Below are 15,345 nucleotides of genomic sequence, written 5' to 3' on the forward strand. Positions count from 1 at the left end.
TCGCTCCTGAAGTATTTCGTAAAAATGATCTCTTGTTTCTTTAATGACAACAGGCATGTTGTGACCATTGCTTTAGAGCAGTGGTCATCAAACTGCAGCTCATTTTTCTCAGCTGCATTTTATAAACGCATGCATCTAACAACCAGTAGCCGAATCAAAAAATGCCATCTAACAATGAGCTGCTTAAGAGTGTAGTTTTCCTGCTTGCTAAGAAACAATAATACTTAGAGTAATACTTTAAGATGTTAAATTTTAATTGAATTTGCCCACGAGCTAATTACAGTTGACCTCTTACCACAGGGACAAAGGGGTAAGCAGTGCAGCCGCTTTGAGGATAGAGAATGTGAGATGGGGAATCAAACAGTGGAAAATCCAGGATGGAATGTAAAAATATTGTGAAAAGGAAAGTTGCTACTCACCATATAGTGGAGATGCTGAGTCGCAGATATGCACAACATAACGCTGTCACAAATATAGCTTTTGGCCAGGAAGGCCTTCATCAAAATTAGATGACACACACACACACACACACACACACACACACACACACACACACACACACACACACACACACACACACACGTGCACACATGCCTGCAGTCTCAGGCACTGGTGCTCCTGCTCACAGTGTGGCCTCAGCTGCCTGAGACATCAGCCGTGTGTGCGAGTTGCGCGCACGCGTGCGTGTACAGTCTAATTTTGAAAAAGGCCTTACTGGTCGAAAGCTATATTTGTGATAGTCTTTGTGCTGTGCCTATCTGTGACTTAGCATCTCTGCTATAGGAGATGGGGAACGTTTTACTGGTTTTCTTCCAGTACTGAAAACTCAGGGGCTGCATGATTTGTACTAATCAGCTGCTATGGTATAAATTTCAAATGGAGGTGAATGCATGCTGCTGTGACAGTTGTCTTCAGACATGGTACTTATTGGTACCAAGGAATATTAAATTAATTAACATCATTTTAATACATTGCAGTGAATAGAAGAAAAATGGCATTCAAAACATTTAGTAAGCACTTGTCAGTTTTCCCATCTTGTATAATGCATTAAGTACAGGGTGTGGCCAGGAACTTCCTTATTTTAAAAAGTCATAAAACAGAAAGTATTGGAGATAATAGTTTAATGCTCTTTTCTTTACATAGGAATAGATTTAAAGTTTTATTTCTTTAGGTTCTTAAACAGGTATCTTTAAGGTGGCCTCTGTTCTGCTCAATCCATTTATAGAGTCGAAATTCGAAGTTTTGGTCCACTTGACCCAGCGTGTCTCTTTCTGTGCGGTCAATGGCAGCGCGAGTACTGCTCTGCTGCTCCTGCAGGGTCCTCAGAAGATTGGTATGCATCAAGGATTTAAGATAACCTGATAAGAAAAAGTCACAGGGGGCTAAATCTGATAAGCTTACTGGCCACTGAAGATCATCTCTCCAACAGGTCAGATGGTCGGGGGAAGTGTTCACACAAGTGGTCATCCATTTCTTCAAGATTTGAAACAAAAAAACTTCTCAATCACATGGACATAATGTTCAGAAGTGACCGTAACTGTGCTGTCATTCTCTTTGAAAAACCAGGGGCCAGTAATGCCAATTTTGGGTAATGCACACCAAACAGCCTTACATTCCGTAAGCAGTGGCTGCTTGTGAAGTACTCAAAAGTTCATGCCACTCCAGTATCACATGCTGTGTTTATTCACACATCCAGACAAATGAAGATGTTCCTCATTATTGAATAACATAAGGGCATCATAGGGCAGGTTTTTAGGGCATCATAAGGCAGGTTTATGCTAGAGATTTGAGACGCATCCCCCCCCCCCCTCTCCCCCCCCCAGAAATCATAATCACTTGGATTAAGTGTGTGCACAACTACCAGTTTGTTTGTATGAAATTTAAAGTCGTCATGAAGAATTCATTGCAAAATCACTAGCCTTACTTTCTTGATGTCTCAGGGCGTCCTGCGCATTCCTGAAGATCCTGGCTCTTTTTCTGCACATTACTAGTATCCATAAACGTATCCAACCACATAAAAAATCAATTTACAATCAGGAACATGACCTGAAAAGCATGGTATTAAACTGTTCCCTGAATGCACATGATGATCGAGCTGCCATTGGAAAAGTAAGTTGCCAGGTGAACATGCACTCCTCTCCCATCCACTGCAAGATTGCTACTAAACTAACCTAAAAAAAAAAGTTAGGTCCCACAGTTTTGAATGTGCTCAAACTCGCACAGCAATGTGTAACAGAAGCTGTGTGGTGCATGTTTCAAATAAGGACATTGCCATGTCACATCCTGTGTAAGTGCAGTTGCTGTTATTAATCAGTTAATCATCTGCACATATAGACGAAACACCACCACTTCATGAGGCAGCTGCAGTATCACAATTTTTACATTACTGATGGTGGCAGCATTCTGAAACAGAACAGTCGACAGCAAGGCAGAGATCAGAACCAACCAACACACAGAAGAAACCCACAAAACCAGCATGGCAACACAGGCTACAGATCAGAATAGAAAAACTGAGAAAAGACATTGGACAGCTAACACAATTTATAAGAAATGAAATATCAGACAAAAAATGAAAAAGGTTAGGTAAAATCTCACAACAGGAAGTGATAGAGCAATTAGATGAAAAGAAGCAGAAATTACAAGCATTGGTCAAATGACTTAGAAGATACAACAAAAGTGAAAATAGAAGGAAACAAAATCAAACATTCAACACAAACCAAAAGAAATTTTCCAGACAATAGCTAACACACACATTAAAATAGACAATCCACCAAACAGACATAGACCACTTCTGGAGCAACATATGGTTAAACCTGGTACAACATAACAGACATGCACGGTGGATACAAGCAGAAACAGACACATACAATATGATACCACAAATGCCTAAGCGATAATTTTGCAACATCAAGTCACCCAAGCAATTAATTCTATGCACAATTGAAAAGCCCCTGGAAAAGATAAAATAGCAAATTTCTGGCTAAAGTAGTTCACCTCAACAGATTCACATCTAACTAAATTATTCAACATATCTAAAAACAAAGATGATGTGACATACCAAATGAAAGTGCTGGCAGGTCGACAGACACACAAACATACACACAAAATTCAAGCTTTCGTAACAAACTGTTGCCTCATCAGGAAAGAGGGAAGGAGAGGGAAAGATGAAAGGATGTGGGTTTTAAGGGAGAGGGTAAGGAGTCATTCCAATCCCGGGAGCGGAAAGACTTACCTTAGGGGGAAAAAGGACGAGTATACACTCGCGCGCGCACACACACACATATCCATCCACACATATACAGACACAAGCAGACATATTTAAAGACAAAGAGTTTGGGCAGAGATGTCAGTCGAGGCAGAAGTGCAGAGGCAAAGATGTTGTTGAATGACAGGTGAGGTATGAGTGGCGGCAACTAGAAATTAGCGGAGATTGAGGCCTGGTGGATAACGGGAAGAGAGGATATATTGAAGAGCAAGTTCCCATCTCCGGAGTTCGGATAGGTTGGTGTTGGTGGGAAGTATCCAGATAACCCGGATGGTGTAACACTGTGCCAAGATGTGCTGGCCATGCACCAAGGCATGTTTAGCCACAGGGTGATCCTCATTACCAACAAACACTGTCTGCCCGTGTCCATTCATGCGAATGGACAGTTTGTTGCTGGTCATTCCCACATAGAATGCATCACAGTGTAGGCAGGTTAGTTGGTAGATCACGTGGGTGCTTTCACACGTGGCTCTGCCTTTGATTGTGTACATCTTCCGGGTTACAGGACTGGAGTCGGTGGTGGTGGGAGGATGCATGGGAGAGGTTTTACACTGGGGGCGGTCACAAGGGTAGGAGCCAGAGGGTAGGGAAGGTGGTTTGGGGATTTCATAGGGATGAACTAACAGGTTACGAAGGTTAGGTGGACGGTGGAAAGACACTCTTTGTGGAGTGGGGAGGATTTCATGAAGGATGGATCTTATTTCAGGGCAGGATTTGAGGAATTCGTATCCCTGCTGGAGAGCCACTTTCAGAGTCTGATCCAGTCCCGGAAAGTATCCTGTCACAAGTGGGGCACTTTTGTGGTTCTTCTGTGGGAGGTTCTGGGCTTGAGGGGATGAGGAAGTGGCTCTGGTTATTTGCTTCTGTACCAGGCCGGGAGGGTAGTTGCGGGATGCGAAAGCTGTTTTCAGATTGTTGGTGTAATGCTTCAGGGATTCCGGACTGGAGCAGATTCGTTTGCCACGAAGACCTAGGCTGTAGGGAAGGGACCGTTTGATGTGGAATGGATGGCAGCTGTCGTAATGGAGGTACTGTTGCTTGTTGGTGGGTTTGATGTGGACGGACGTGTGAAGATGGCCATTGGACAGGAGGAGGTCAACATCAAGGAAAGTGGCATGGGATTTTGAGTAGGACCAGGTGAATCTGATGGAACCAAAGGAGTTGAGGTTGGAGAGGAAATTCTGGAGTTCTTCTTCACTGTGAGTCCAGATCATGAAGATGTCATCAATAAATCTGTACCAAACTTTGGGTTGGCAGGCCTGGGTAACCAAGAAGGCTTCCTCTAAGTGACCCATGAATAGGTTGGTGTACGAAGGGGCCATCCTGGTACCCATGGCTGTTCCCTTTAATTGTTGGTATGTCTGGTCTTCAAAAGTGAAGAAGTTGTGGGTCAGGATGAAGCTGGCTAAGGTAATGAGGAAAGAGGTTTTAGGTAGGGTGGCAGGTGATCGGCGTGAAAGGAAGTGCTCCATCGCAGCGAGGCCCTGAATGTGCGGGATATTTGTGTATAAGGAAGTGGCATCAATGGTCACAAGGATGGTGTCTGGGGGTAACGGATTGGGTAAGGATTCCAGGCATTCGAGAAAGTGGTTGGTGTCTTTGATGAAGGATGGGAGGCCCCACGTAATGGGTTGAAGGCCGTCCGGGTTATCTGGATACTTCCCACTAACACCAACCTATCCAAACTCCGGAGATGGGAACTTGCTCTTCAATATATCCTCTCTTCCCGTTATCCACCAGGCCTCAATCTCCGCTAATTTCTAGTTGCCGCCACTCATACCTCACCTGTCATTCAACAACATCTTTGCCTCTGCACTTCTGCCTCGACTGACATCTCTGCCCAAACTCTTTGTCTTTAAATATGTCTGCTTGTGTCTGTATATGTGTGGATGGATATGTGTGTGTGTGTGTGTGTGTGTGTGTGTGTGTGTGTGTGTGTGTGCGCGCGTGCGTGCGCGCGCGAGTGTATACCCGTCCTTTTTTCCCCCTAAGGTAAGTCTTCCCGCTCCCGGGATTGGAATGACTCCTTACCCTCTCCCTTAAAACCCACATCCTCTCGTCTTTCCCTCTCCTTCCCTCTTTCCTGATGAGGCAACAGTTTGTTGCGAAAGCTTGAATTTTGTGTGTATGTTTGTGTTTGTTTGTGTGTCTGTCGACCTGCCAGCACTTTCATTTGGTAAGTCACATCATCTTTGTTTTTAGATATATTTTTCCTACATGGAATGTTTCCCTCTATTATAACTAAATTATTTAACAGTTACATTGTAGACCCGTACACAGTCCATGATACACTTACACAAGGAATAACTTATCTGAAACCTAAAGATCGAGCAGACACAGCAAATCCAGCTAAATATCACCCAATAACATGCCTACCAACAATATACAAAATATTAACTTCAGTCATTACACAGAAATTAATGACACATACAACATAGAACAAAATTATAAATAAAGAACAAAAAGGCTGTTGCAAAGGAGCATGAGGATGTAAAGAGCAACTGCTAATAGATGCAGAGGTGACATATCAAGCTAAAACTAAACAAAGATCGCTACACTACTCATACATTGATTACCAAAAATCTTTTGATAGTGTACCCCACTCATGGTTACCACAAATATTGGAAATATACAAAGTAGATCCTAAATTGATACAGTTCCTAAACATAGTAATGAAAAATTGGAAAACCACACTTTATATCCAAACAAATTCAAATAATATCACTTCACAGCCAATACAGATAAAGCGTGGAATATACCAAGGAGACTCATTAAGTCCTTTCTGGTTCTGTCTTGCTCTGAACCCACTATCCAACATGCTAAATAATACAAATTATGGATACAATATTACTGGAACATACCCACACAAAATCACACATTTGCTATACATGGATGATCGAAAACTACTGGCAGCAACAAATCAACAACTCAACCAATTACTAAAGATAACAGAAATATTCAGCAATGATATAAATATGGCTTTTGGAACAGACAAATGTAAGAAAAATAGCATAGTCAAGGGAAAACACACTAAACAAGAAGATTACATATTGGATAACCACAGCGACTGTATAGAAGTGATGGAAAAAACAGATGCCTATAAATATCTAGGATACAGACAAAAAATAGGAATAGATAATACTAATATTAAAGAAGAACTAAAAGAAAAATATAGACAAAGACTAACAAAAATACTGAAAACAGAATTGACAGCAAGAAACAAGACAAAAGCTGTAAATACTTATGCTATACCAATATTGACCTACTCATCTGGAGTAGTGAAATGGAGTAACACAGAACTAGAAGCACTCAATACACTTACACGATCACAATGCCACAAATATAGAATACATCACATACATTCAGCAGCAGAAAGATTCACATTAAGCAGAAAGGAAGGAGGAAGGGGATTTATCGACATAAAAAAAACCTACATTATGGACAGGTAGACAATTTAAGAAAAAAGAAGAAGAAATTAACACAACTAATCAAAATATCCATACTCAATACAACAAATATACAGAAGATAACAGGAGAAAAAATTGAAAAATACATCCAACTGGCTGAGGAAGTCAAGGACATGTGGCATCAGGATAAAGTTGACATGATACTGTCAACTACAGGAGTCATACCACACAATATCCACCAGTACATCAGCGCAATACAGCTGCATCCAAACGTATATATACAACTACAGATTGATTGATACATGTTCAATTACCCGAAAGTTCCTAAATGCAATGTAACACATACCGTACAGTTAAAAGGAAGTCACGCTCAATCAAGGTCCACGTCACTGTTCATTTTTAACCAGACATAACGTCTGAGATAGGAAAGAAATGATAATAATGACTGATTGCGATGACGATGACAACGATGACGATAACGTCAGTACATATGAAGTCCGAGGTACCTCCCACAATGTCTGTATTGGCTCTTGAGCAAAAAAAGTTTGATGGTCACTGCTTTAGATCACTGAAGACCAGTCTATACTGAAAGATTCACATTAATTTGATTGCCACAAGTCATTAGTGAAATCAAGAAAATGAACAAAAATATCACAGCATTCTTTATCATGACAATGCCAACTGTAAACATAGTGTTAAGCAATTGATTATTTGACAGAAAGAAATATTCAATTAATGTCTTATTACCCATATTCACCTGATTTATTGCTGCTGACCTTTTTTGTTACCTCAAGTCAAAGAAAAGCACAGACAGTGAGTTTCATCAACTCAAGACATTTTTAAATCCTTCCAAAACCACAATCAGCTAGGCTGCAGCCACAGAAAATCCATTTCTTCAACTTGCATTATGGCAGTATACCTGCCAGTCAACTTCCAAGTGAGCAATCTGTAAGCTGACTCAGAAGATAGCCCAAGTGCTTCTTTATGGCCAAAATATCAGTTGAAGAAATGGAATTTCTGTGAGTGTATGCCCAAAATATAGTATATCAATCATTGCACAATGAAAACATTAAGATGCTCTTCTGAAAAAGAGATAGAGAGAGAGAGAGAGAGAGAGAGAGATTTAATTTCACAAATTCCCATCTGATTGAGATTTGTTAGAAGAAACTGTATGTGTGTACTCATCTTTCAAAAGTTTTCATTTCCTAAATTATATGTAGTCTCTTCTCAAAATGTAGATCAGTTTCAATATTTCTGTTGTGAGAATTGTTATGTTGGTGGCTGTAGTTGGCTGATAGTAAGAATAACTTTTGCCCCTATAATGTGTGTCTGAAGACGGTATGCTCTTGCTATGTGGCCTTAAGGAATGTATCCTCTCCAGCAACCATTCCTGCTATTCACCACTCTGTACACCATATGATGCTGCACAAAAACCTCAGCTCTTGTACTATGCTCTTAATGTACCATTCAAGTAACAGCACTTTTTTCATTGTTTGTATGAGTTAGTTACAAAGGTTGCCTTCACTCTTACTGTCTGACTTAAATAAAGCACTATTACCTTCAGACTTAGCAAGTATCTCTTTCTATGGATACAGCCTACTAGTGATTCAGTGAATTCAGTCATTCAATAAATTCAAAGTTATGCAACCATTGCTTTAATTACTGTTAAGTGCAGTCACCAAAAATTGTTTCTTATTAGGTTATCAGTGTATGATGATGGAAAAGTATTAATGTTTTGTTAATGCTAGGAAAAACTTACTTTGCGTTTTACACTGTGTACTAGATTGAAATGTTCCACTGGAAGACAAACCTTTTAAACTCATTGTTTATTGGAAATTTTAACTGTGAATTTCACTGCAGATTTATCAGTTGGTGGTATAATTTGGCTGTATCATGATGAAGATTGAGGTTTAATATCAGTTTTGGTTTGACGTAATCAAACACAGCAGGGACCTGTTCATGAAGCAAAAATACAAATACAGAATCTTGGTTTGTTTGGTATGATTTCTAGAGATTCAAAAAGTTTCCAGAACGTCAGCTTCTGTATAATGTCTTCAAATAGCCTCTTAGTAATTGCTACAAGTGAACTGAAGGTTCCGATGAGTGCCATGATCATACTCTTCAGACAAAGAATGTATTTTCTTAAGTAACTATTGTTGCTGGCCATTCTGCCTTTAATCAGGGTAAAATAATCTAGACTTCTTATTTAATAATGTGTTTAGTGGCAATTGTGATGATAGTAATTTAACTTTTAATTCTGCAGTTATCACACACCCAAAATAATCTTATTAAAGGGTTTTATAACTGAGTGAGGGTGCACAAGCCACAAAAAAGCTAGTGAATGAGTCTTGATTTTTGTAATATAATGATTTTGGTTTTTGCCAAATAATTATTGAGTTTCCAGCTTGGTAACTGCATTTTGTAGTTTTCAGACAAATATCATACATGCCATCTTCTGGCAAATATGTAATCTATTGTAACCTTGTGACATTCTGCTTATCTGTAGTTTGATGTTGCACTTGGCTTTATTAGAATTGCTGTACTGAAAAAATATCCTGCAAACTGATGCTGTTAAGGGTAGTGCCAAATCATATAGACCAGACAAGAAATGAATTTTAAAGGTGATTCATTCCACTTTATTTGCAGTATACTGTAGCTGATGGTCAGTTCCTGTTTTACAAATCACAGTTTATGCATGTTATGCATGCATATAGACATGGAATAAGAATCACAATCATTAAACACCATCATAGTGCAATAGATTACATCTTTGCCAGAAGATGGCATGTATGATATTTGTCTGAAAACTAAAAAATGCAGTTGCCAAGTTGGAAACTCATAGTACACAGTATTGGTTTAAGTTCCCAGTGGTGTAATGTACGGTAACATGCACACGAGTAACAGTGCACCTGAAATAACTTTCAGTGTTACCACCAGCATTAACAACACTGTCCAGTGAACACAGTTTGTAGATAGTTTAACATACATGATCCCAGACTCTGAGATCCAACGGAGAGATGTTAGCTGTACGATATCCATGCACAGACTTTCTTAGTCAACCCAATGTGATGATGACAATGATGATGATGAAACATGTATGATCTATTGGCATAAACTGCCAATTTTGGGGGAGGGGTGACTGTTTAAGGACAAGCATAAGAACATGATGTGGTTTCTGCAAATACTTTGTTTCGAAATGCGTCCAGTTTAGGTTTTACTGTTTTGCATGAACTCATAAGGCTTTCTATTGTATTGTTTATGAAAAAGGTTTAGGATTAGTAGTCCACAAAATTACATGGAACATTATTATTAAGGATCATCCGAAGTCCCCTATTTACGAGTATGGCATCCTTCTTGAAATAAGTATTTTATGATTCTAAATCATTCAAAATCTTCATTATTAATGGAATTAATGAGTGAGAGGTGTTGTCTGATCCAGAAAAATAAACAACAGAGTTAAATTACCAAAGTTCGGAATCTTGCAGTCATTAAAGCAAAATAGGTGATGAAATTTTGAGGGTCTGAACTTTTGATGTCCTGTATTTTGGAAGTTAATTAATTCCAGATTATTCTAAATACATCCTCAAATAACTGAGAATGTCTGCTTTTCAATGATTATTAATAATATCTCCCCTGCTGCTTGTTTGCCCACAATGTTTTACCACTATATGCTGTTGTTGTAACTTCAGTTTTCTGTAACTATTAATTACTCAGGCTTCCATTAAAACCACTTGCATCATTGGAGCAAGGAAGGTAAAGATAAACAATTGAAATATTGTCATAATTGAGCTTGTAAATTTAAATAACAATTTTATATATTCCTGTAAATCTTACATATTGTGTGCAACTGCATTAGATATAGAATGAAATGGTGAAAAATTTTAACTGTTCTTGGGAGTAGAAAATGTAACAGATGGATTAGAGTACAAATTATTATGTTTCAGCTTCATATATAAGGGGGCTTTCAAAAAGAAATTAGCTGGAGGCATAATCACAGAAACCAGTACCTGTTTGTTAAAGTATTGACCTTGCTGCTGAGACACTTGTCCCACAGTGACACAAGATGGTGAATGGCTGTCTCATAAAATTCCTGGTGCTGCAATGTTAACCAATTCCACACATATGGCTGGACATCATCATCCACAGGAGTGCTGGAAAGGTTATGCTGATGTTCTTCTTTGACCAAGATGGTCCCCTTCTGATTCACTTCCTGCAGCACAGGACAATAGTGAATGCCCAGCATTACTCGCAAACCTTGACCACCCTTTGCCAAGCGATCAGAAAAAAAAGGACCAGGCAATCTCACCCGTAGGGTCATTCTGCTCCGTGGCAATGCACCCCATATGGCCAACACAGTCATAGCACTCCTGCAGAGGAGGATCTTGGCTACCCTCCATACAGTCTGGACCTCTCCCCCTGTGATTGTGCCATTTTTGGTCCCCTCTGAAAGGCTCTGAGAGGCAAACGATTCACCTCAGATGACGATGTCCAGCTGTACATGCAGAACTGGTTAACATCGCAGCCCCAAGAATTTTATGAGACAACCATTCACTGCTTTGTGTCACAGTGGGACAAGTGTCTCAACAAGCAGGGTAAATATGTTTAACATACAGGTGCTGGTTTCTGTAATTATGCCTCCGGCTCATTTTTTTTGGTTGCCCCTTATAATATCAGTGCAGTTCACAAGTCTTAACAAGAAAATAGTTATCAGTTTTATGTAACAAAAGTGGATGTGTTCTGACGTACATTTGCAAGGAAGCTATGGACTTGCATGCCTGGAAAGTATAAAAAAAGGTTCTAGACGTTGGCCACAGTAAATTATCAGTTTTGACTAGTATATACACCATAATAATGTCTCGAACCACACTGATTATGAATCTTTAATTTTACCAAATTTGGCTATGTAAAAAATTTCTGTCCTCCTAAAACAATTACATATTACTCTAACTTTTATAAATGCTGTTTTTGAAAGATTGATCATAACATTAGAGTTTATATTACATATGCTTTTCATAACTGAAGACATTATTTAACTGACCCAGTCAGATGTTTAAAAATGTTCATAAAATTGAGAAATGGCTTTTGGATGTGACATGTTGATTTATCCTTATGAGGGCTGACTGACTGCTAATCTAGACATTTAGAATGGAGCCTTTACTCCATAGCAAAATTGTAGCTCATCAGGGATTTTATTCTTCCAGATACTGGTATTGTTTTAAGTTGTATGCTACACTTGTTAGTTACTTTCTCAGACATCTGTTTCTAATTGTGATGTATATTTTTGCTTTTAGGTATTCTTTCAACAGGGGTAAAAGAATCTACACTTTTCAATAATGTGTTTACCGGCATCAACATAACAGTGATATTGATAGTTATTATTTCTGGAGCAATTAAAGGTATTTACTCTTCATTTATTATGTACACAATTATAACAAATCCACACATGCAGATGGGTAGCCTTGAGAACTGCATTTGTTAAATGATATGCAAATTCCAGATAAAAAATGTTTGCTTAAAAAAGTTATGAAATGCAGTTACATCAGTGATATGTTCGAAATGTGAGACTTTATAACAAGCAGTTAATTGGACAAAAGTTTTGTATCACTGCATATAAATGCTAATGTCGAAGATTAAGTGTACCTGTCCCAGTAACGTTTCTGTCCTCTGGTACTCGCAGCTTGTTCACAGTTCCAATCTGAATCAGTAGTGTTAACATAAATTAATGTTTTCTTGGTGGATTTCACTAATGAAATCTTAGTTTATGAACTATGCAGCAGTGCTGTCTGGAAATAATGTTTCAAGAAGTTTATTCCATATCATCTTTAGGGAATTTTTTTTTTTTTTTTTTTTTTTTTCCTGACTACATTCATTCATTCATCCATCCTGAACGAGCACTGAGGAGACCCGTAAAAACTTTCTCTAAATCTGTAAAAACCATATACTCCTTTCATCTTATAGCCTTCCCTTCTTTGCTTGGTACTAACATGCCACCTTAATTTTTGGTATTGTCCAACTACTTCCCTTTTCTCCAATGGCCTCTTTAATTTCCCTGTTGGTGGCATTTGTCTTTTCCCTAGTTACGCATGCTTCTACAGCCGTGCATTGTCCTCTAGCTGTGTTTGCTTAGCCATTTTTCACTTTCTATCTGGATCAATTTTTAGACATCTGTATTCCTCTTTCCCTGCTTCATTTTTATAGTTGCTCATTTCATCAATTAAAATGTTTAATTACCTTGTTTAACTCACCTTTGGTGGTTCCCTGCATCCAGTTTATTTCACATTCATATAATGTAATAGCATCACTACATACTGATCTTTATAACAATAAATACACTGCCACCATTAGTGTGTAGCTTATCCTTATTATATACAAATATTCCAGTTTGAATTGGTGATTTTGCTGCTATCCACTTCCAGCCTTAACCAACTTTCTGTTGCTAATATTATGTGGACATTATAACTTTTAACAACCTAGACTAATTTTGGAACTTACCATGAATGCTCCTACAATATGATATAGGGTATGATGTATGGTATGGGGTATGGTGTATGGTATGGGGTATGGTGTGTGGTATGGTAATAGAACATCAACATTTTCTTGTACTGATCTGTGAGAATGACCATTATCTTCTGAAAGTGATGTGGCTAATGTTCCTCTTATTGTGGCAGGTAATTTTTCATTGACCTTACAGTGATGTTCATTGTGTGTAAAATAAAGAAAATAAATAAATAAATAATATATACATATGAAAAACATTTAAAAGGATAATACAGTTGTGTTATTAGAAATGTTCTGCCCTTGTACGAATTTTTAGGCTGTTGGACTTCTTCTCTTACATTTCAGTTATAGATGCAGGCAGTGGCAGTGGCAAAACTGATGACCTTGGGTACTTCTGTACCTTCTTCTTCTTCTTCTTCTTCTTCTTCTTCTTCTTCTTCTTCTCACATCTGGAACAAGCGTGCCCCCAGCCCTTGATATGAAGCATCTGTGCATAGACAAAAATCCTTGGACATGTCTGAGTGGCTAAGAATGTTTGCATTGACTAATGCCTGCTTAATGTTATTAAAGTCCTCCTGACACTTATCATGCCATAACCAAGGCCTTTTTTTTTATTTTATTTTTTTAAGCAAGTTGAGTGTGCATCACTGTTCATTAGTTGCTGTGGTGAGAATTTATGAAAAAAGGATGCTAGTCCTAAATAAACTTTTAGTTGTTTTTTATTCCTTGGAGCTGGACAGTTGTGTATGGCATAAAGTTTTTTGGATTAGGTAATATACCTTGTTCTGACACATGTCATAAAAATTTGACTTGCTCCCTACCAAAACTAGACTTTTTTTAAATTGACTGTTACTCCGTAATCTGTAAATTGATGAAACACCTGTTCAATGAGCCTGATATATTCTAACCAAGTGGATGTGGCTATTAGCAGGTCATCTACATAAACAGTGACATTGCTAAGCAATTCTGGTCCTAAAACCTTGTCCAATGTGGATATAAACAAGCCTGCACTAATGTTCAGTCCAAAAGGTAGAACACAGAATTTTTAACTTGTCCCACCTTAAACAAATTCTGTATATTTTCGACTTTCGTCATGGAGCTGTATTTGCCAGTAGGACATCTTGAAATTGAGTATGCAGAAATATTTTGTATTGTAAAACTTAAGAAGCTGTTCGTCCAAGTTGTCTGGTCTTGTGTGTACTGGCACTATAATCTTACAGAACCATCAGGTTTGCTTACTGGCAATATAGGACTGCAATAGGTTGAAAATGAAGGTTGTATAATTCCCCATTTAATCATATGAACGATCTCTTCCCTTACTGTCTCTTGATTTGCCAATGGAATAGGATATGACATTACACAAAATGTTTCATGTGGATAGACTTCAGATTTATATTCATAGTCTTTGATTACTCCTGGCTCCTTACTGAAAACATTTGCAAGCTTAAATAACAAGTTAGAAAGTTTTTGTTGTTGCATATCATTTAGTATCGGTGATTCACTTAGTTTCTGCTCTACCATTTCATAATTAACCTCAGTGTTTGATTCTTGTTCAGTAACAAATTTGTTTGTGAAATATACACCTGGAAAGGGATATTGTACTATTACATTCGACTCTGGTTTGTTTCTGTTACTTTTATCAGGTGTTTTGACTAAATCAATAGAAAAAAAATCTGATCCTTTACATAAGTATGGCACTTACCATTGACTATGTCAATCTGTGTTTTGTATTTTCTAAACGTGTCCATGCCAATAAGACAATTAACTATAAGTTTGTAAATTATAAGAAAATTGCACTTCAGTGCAAAATCTTCAATTTGTAATGGAAGAAATGCCTGATGTTTAACCAATTTAGTCTTACTGCCTGTAACAGTTTGCATCTTGCAATTTTGGACAGGAAAGGTTGGGAATTTGCCTCTCTTCTTCAGTTCACAGAAAAATGCATTTGATATTAGGTTGGTAGTTGAACCTGTATCTAAAATTAACTGTGTGTGAATATTAAATATTTTCACCTTAACGATTGCTATTTGTTCTTCCAGATTTTATCTATTGTATCTAACTCATGTTGATACAAATCATCCGTGATGTCACTTTGTTTGTCAAACCCTATAAAACATGTTTGTAGTTTCACTTTGCCCCCACTCCCAGAGAGGTGAATAGCCTGGGGCTTACCTA

General features: G+C 38.1%; 1 protein-coding gene across 1 annotated transcript in view; it reads left to right on the forward strand.

The window, feature by feature from the left end:
- Positions 1-15,345, forward strand: part of LOC124787862 (cationic amino acid transporter 2) — a 437,092-nt gene that overhangs the window by 353,048 nt on the left and 68,699 nt on the right. Inside the window, exon 6 of the mRNA XM_047254825.1 lies at positions 11,964-12,068. Within this exon, the coding sequence (XP_047110781.1) occupies positions 11,964-12,068 (105 nt within the window). The remainder of the gene's footprint in view (positions 1-11,963; positions 12,069-15,345) is intronic.

Source organism: Schistocerca piceifrons, chromosome 3 (genome assembly GCF_021461385.2).
Source record: "Schistocerca piceifrons isolate TAMUIC-IGC-003096 chromosome 3, iqSchPice1.1, whole genome shotgun sequence".
NCBI lineage: Eukaryota > Metazoa > Arthropoda > Insecta > Orthoptera > Acrididae > Schistocerca > Schistocerca piceifrons.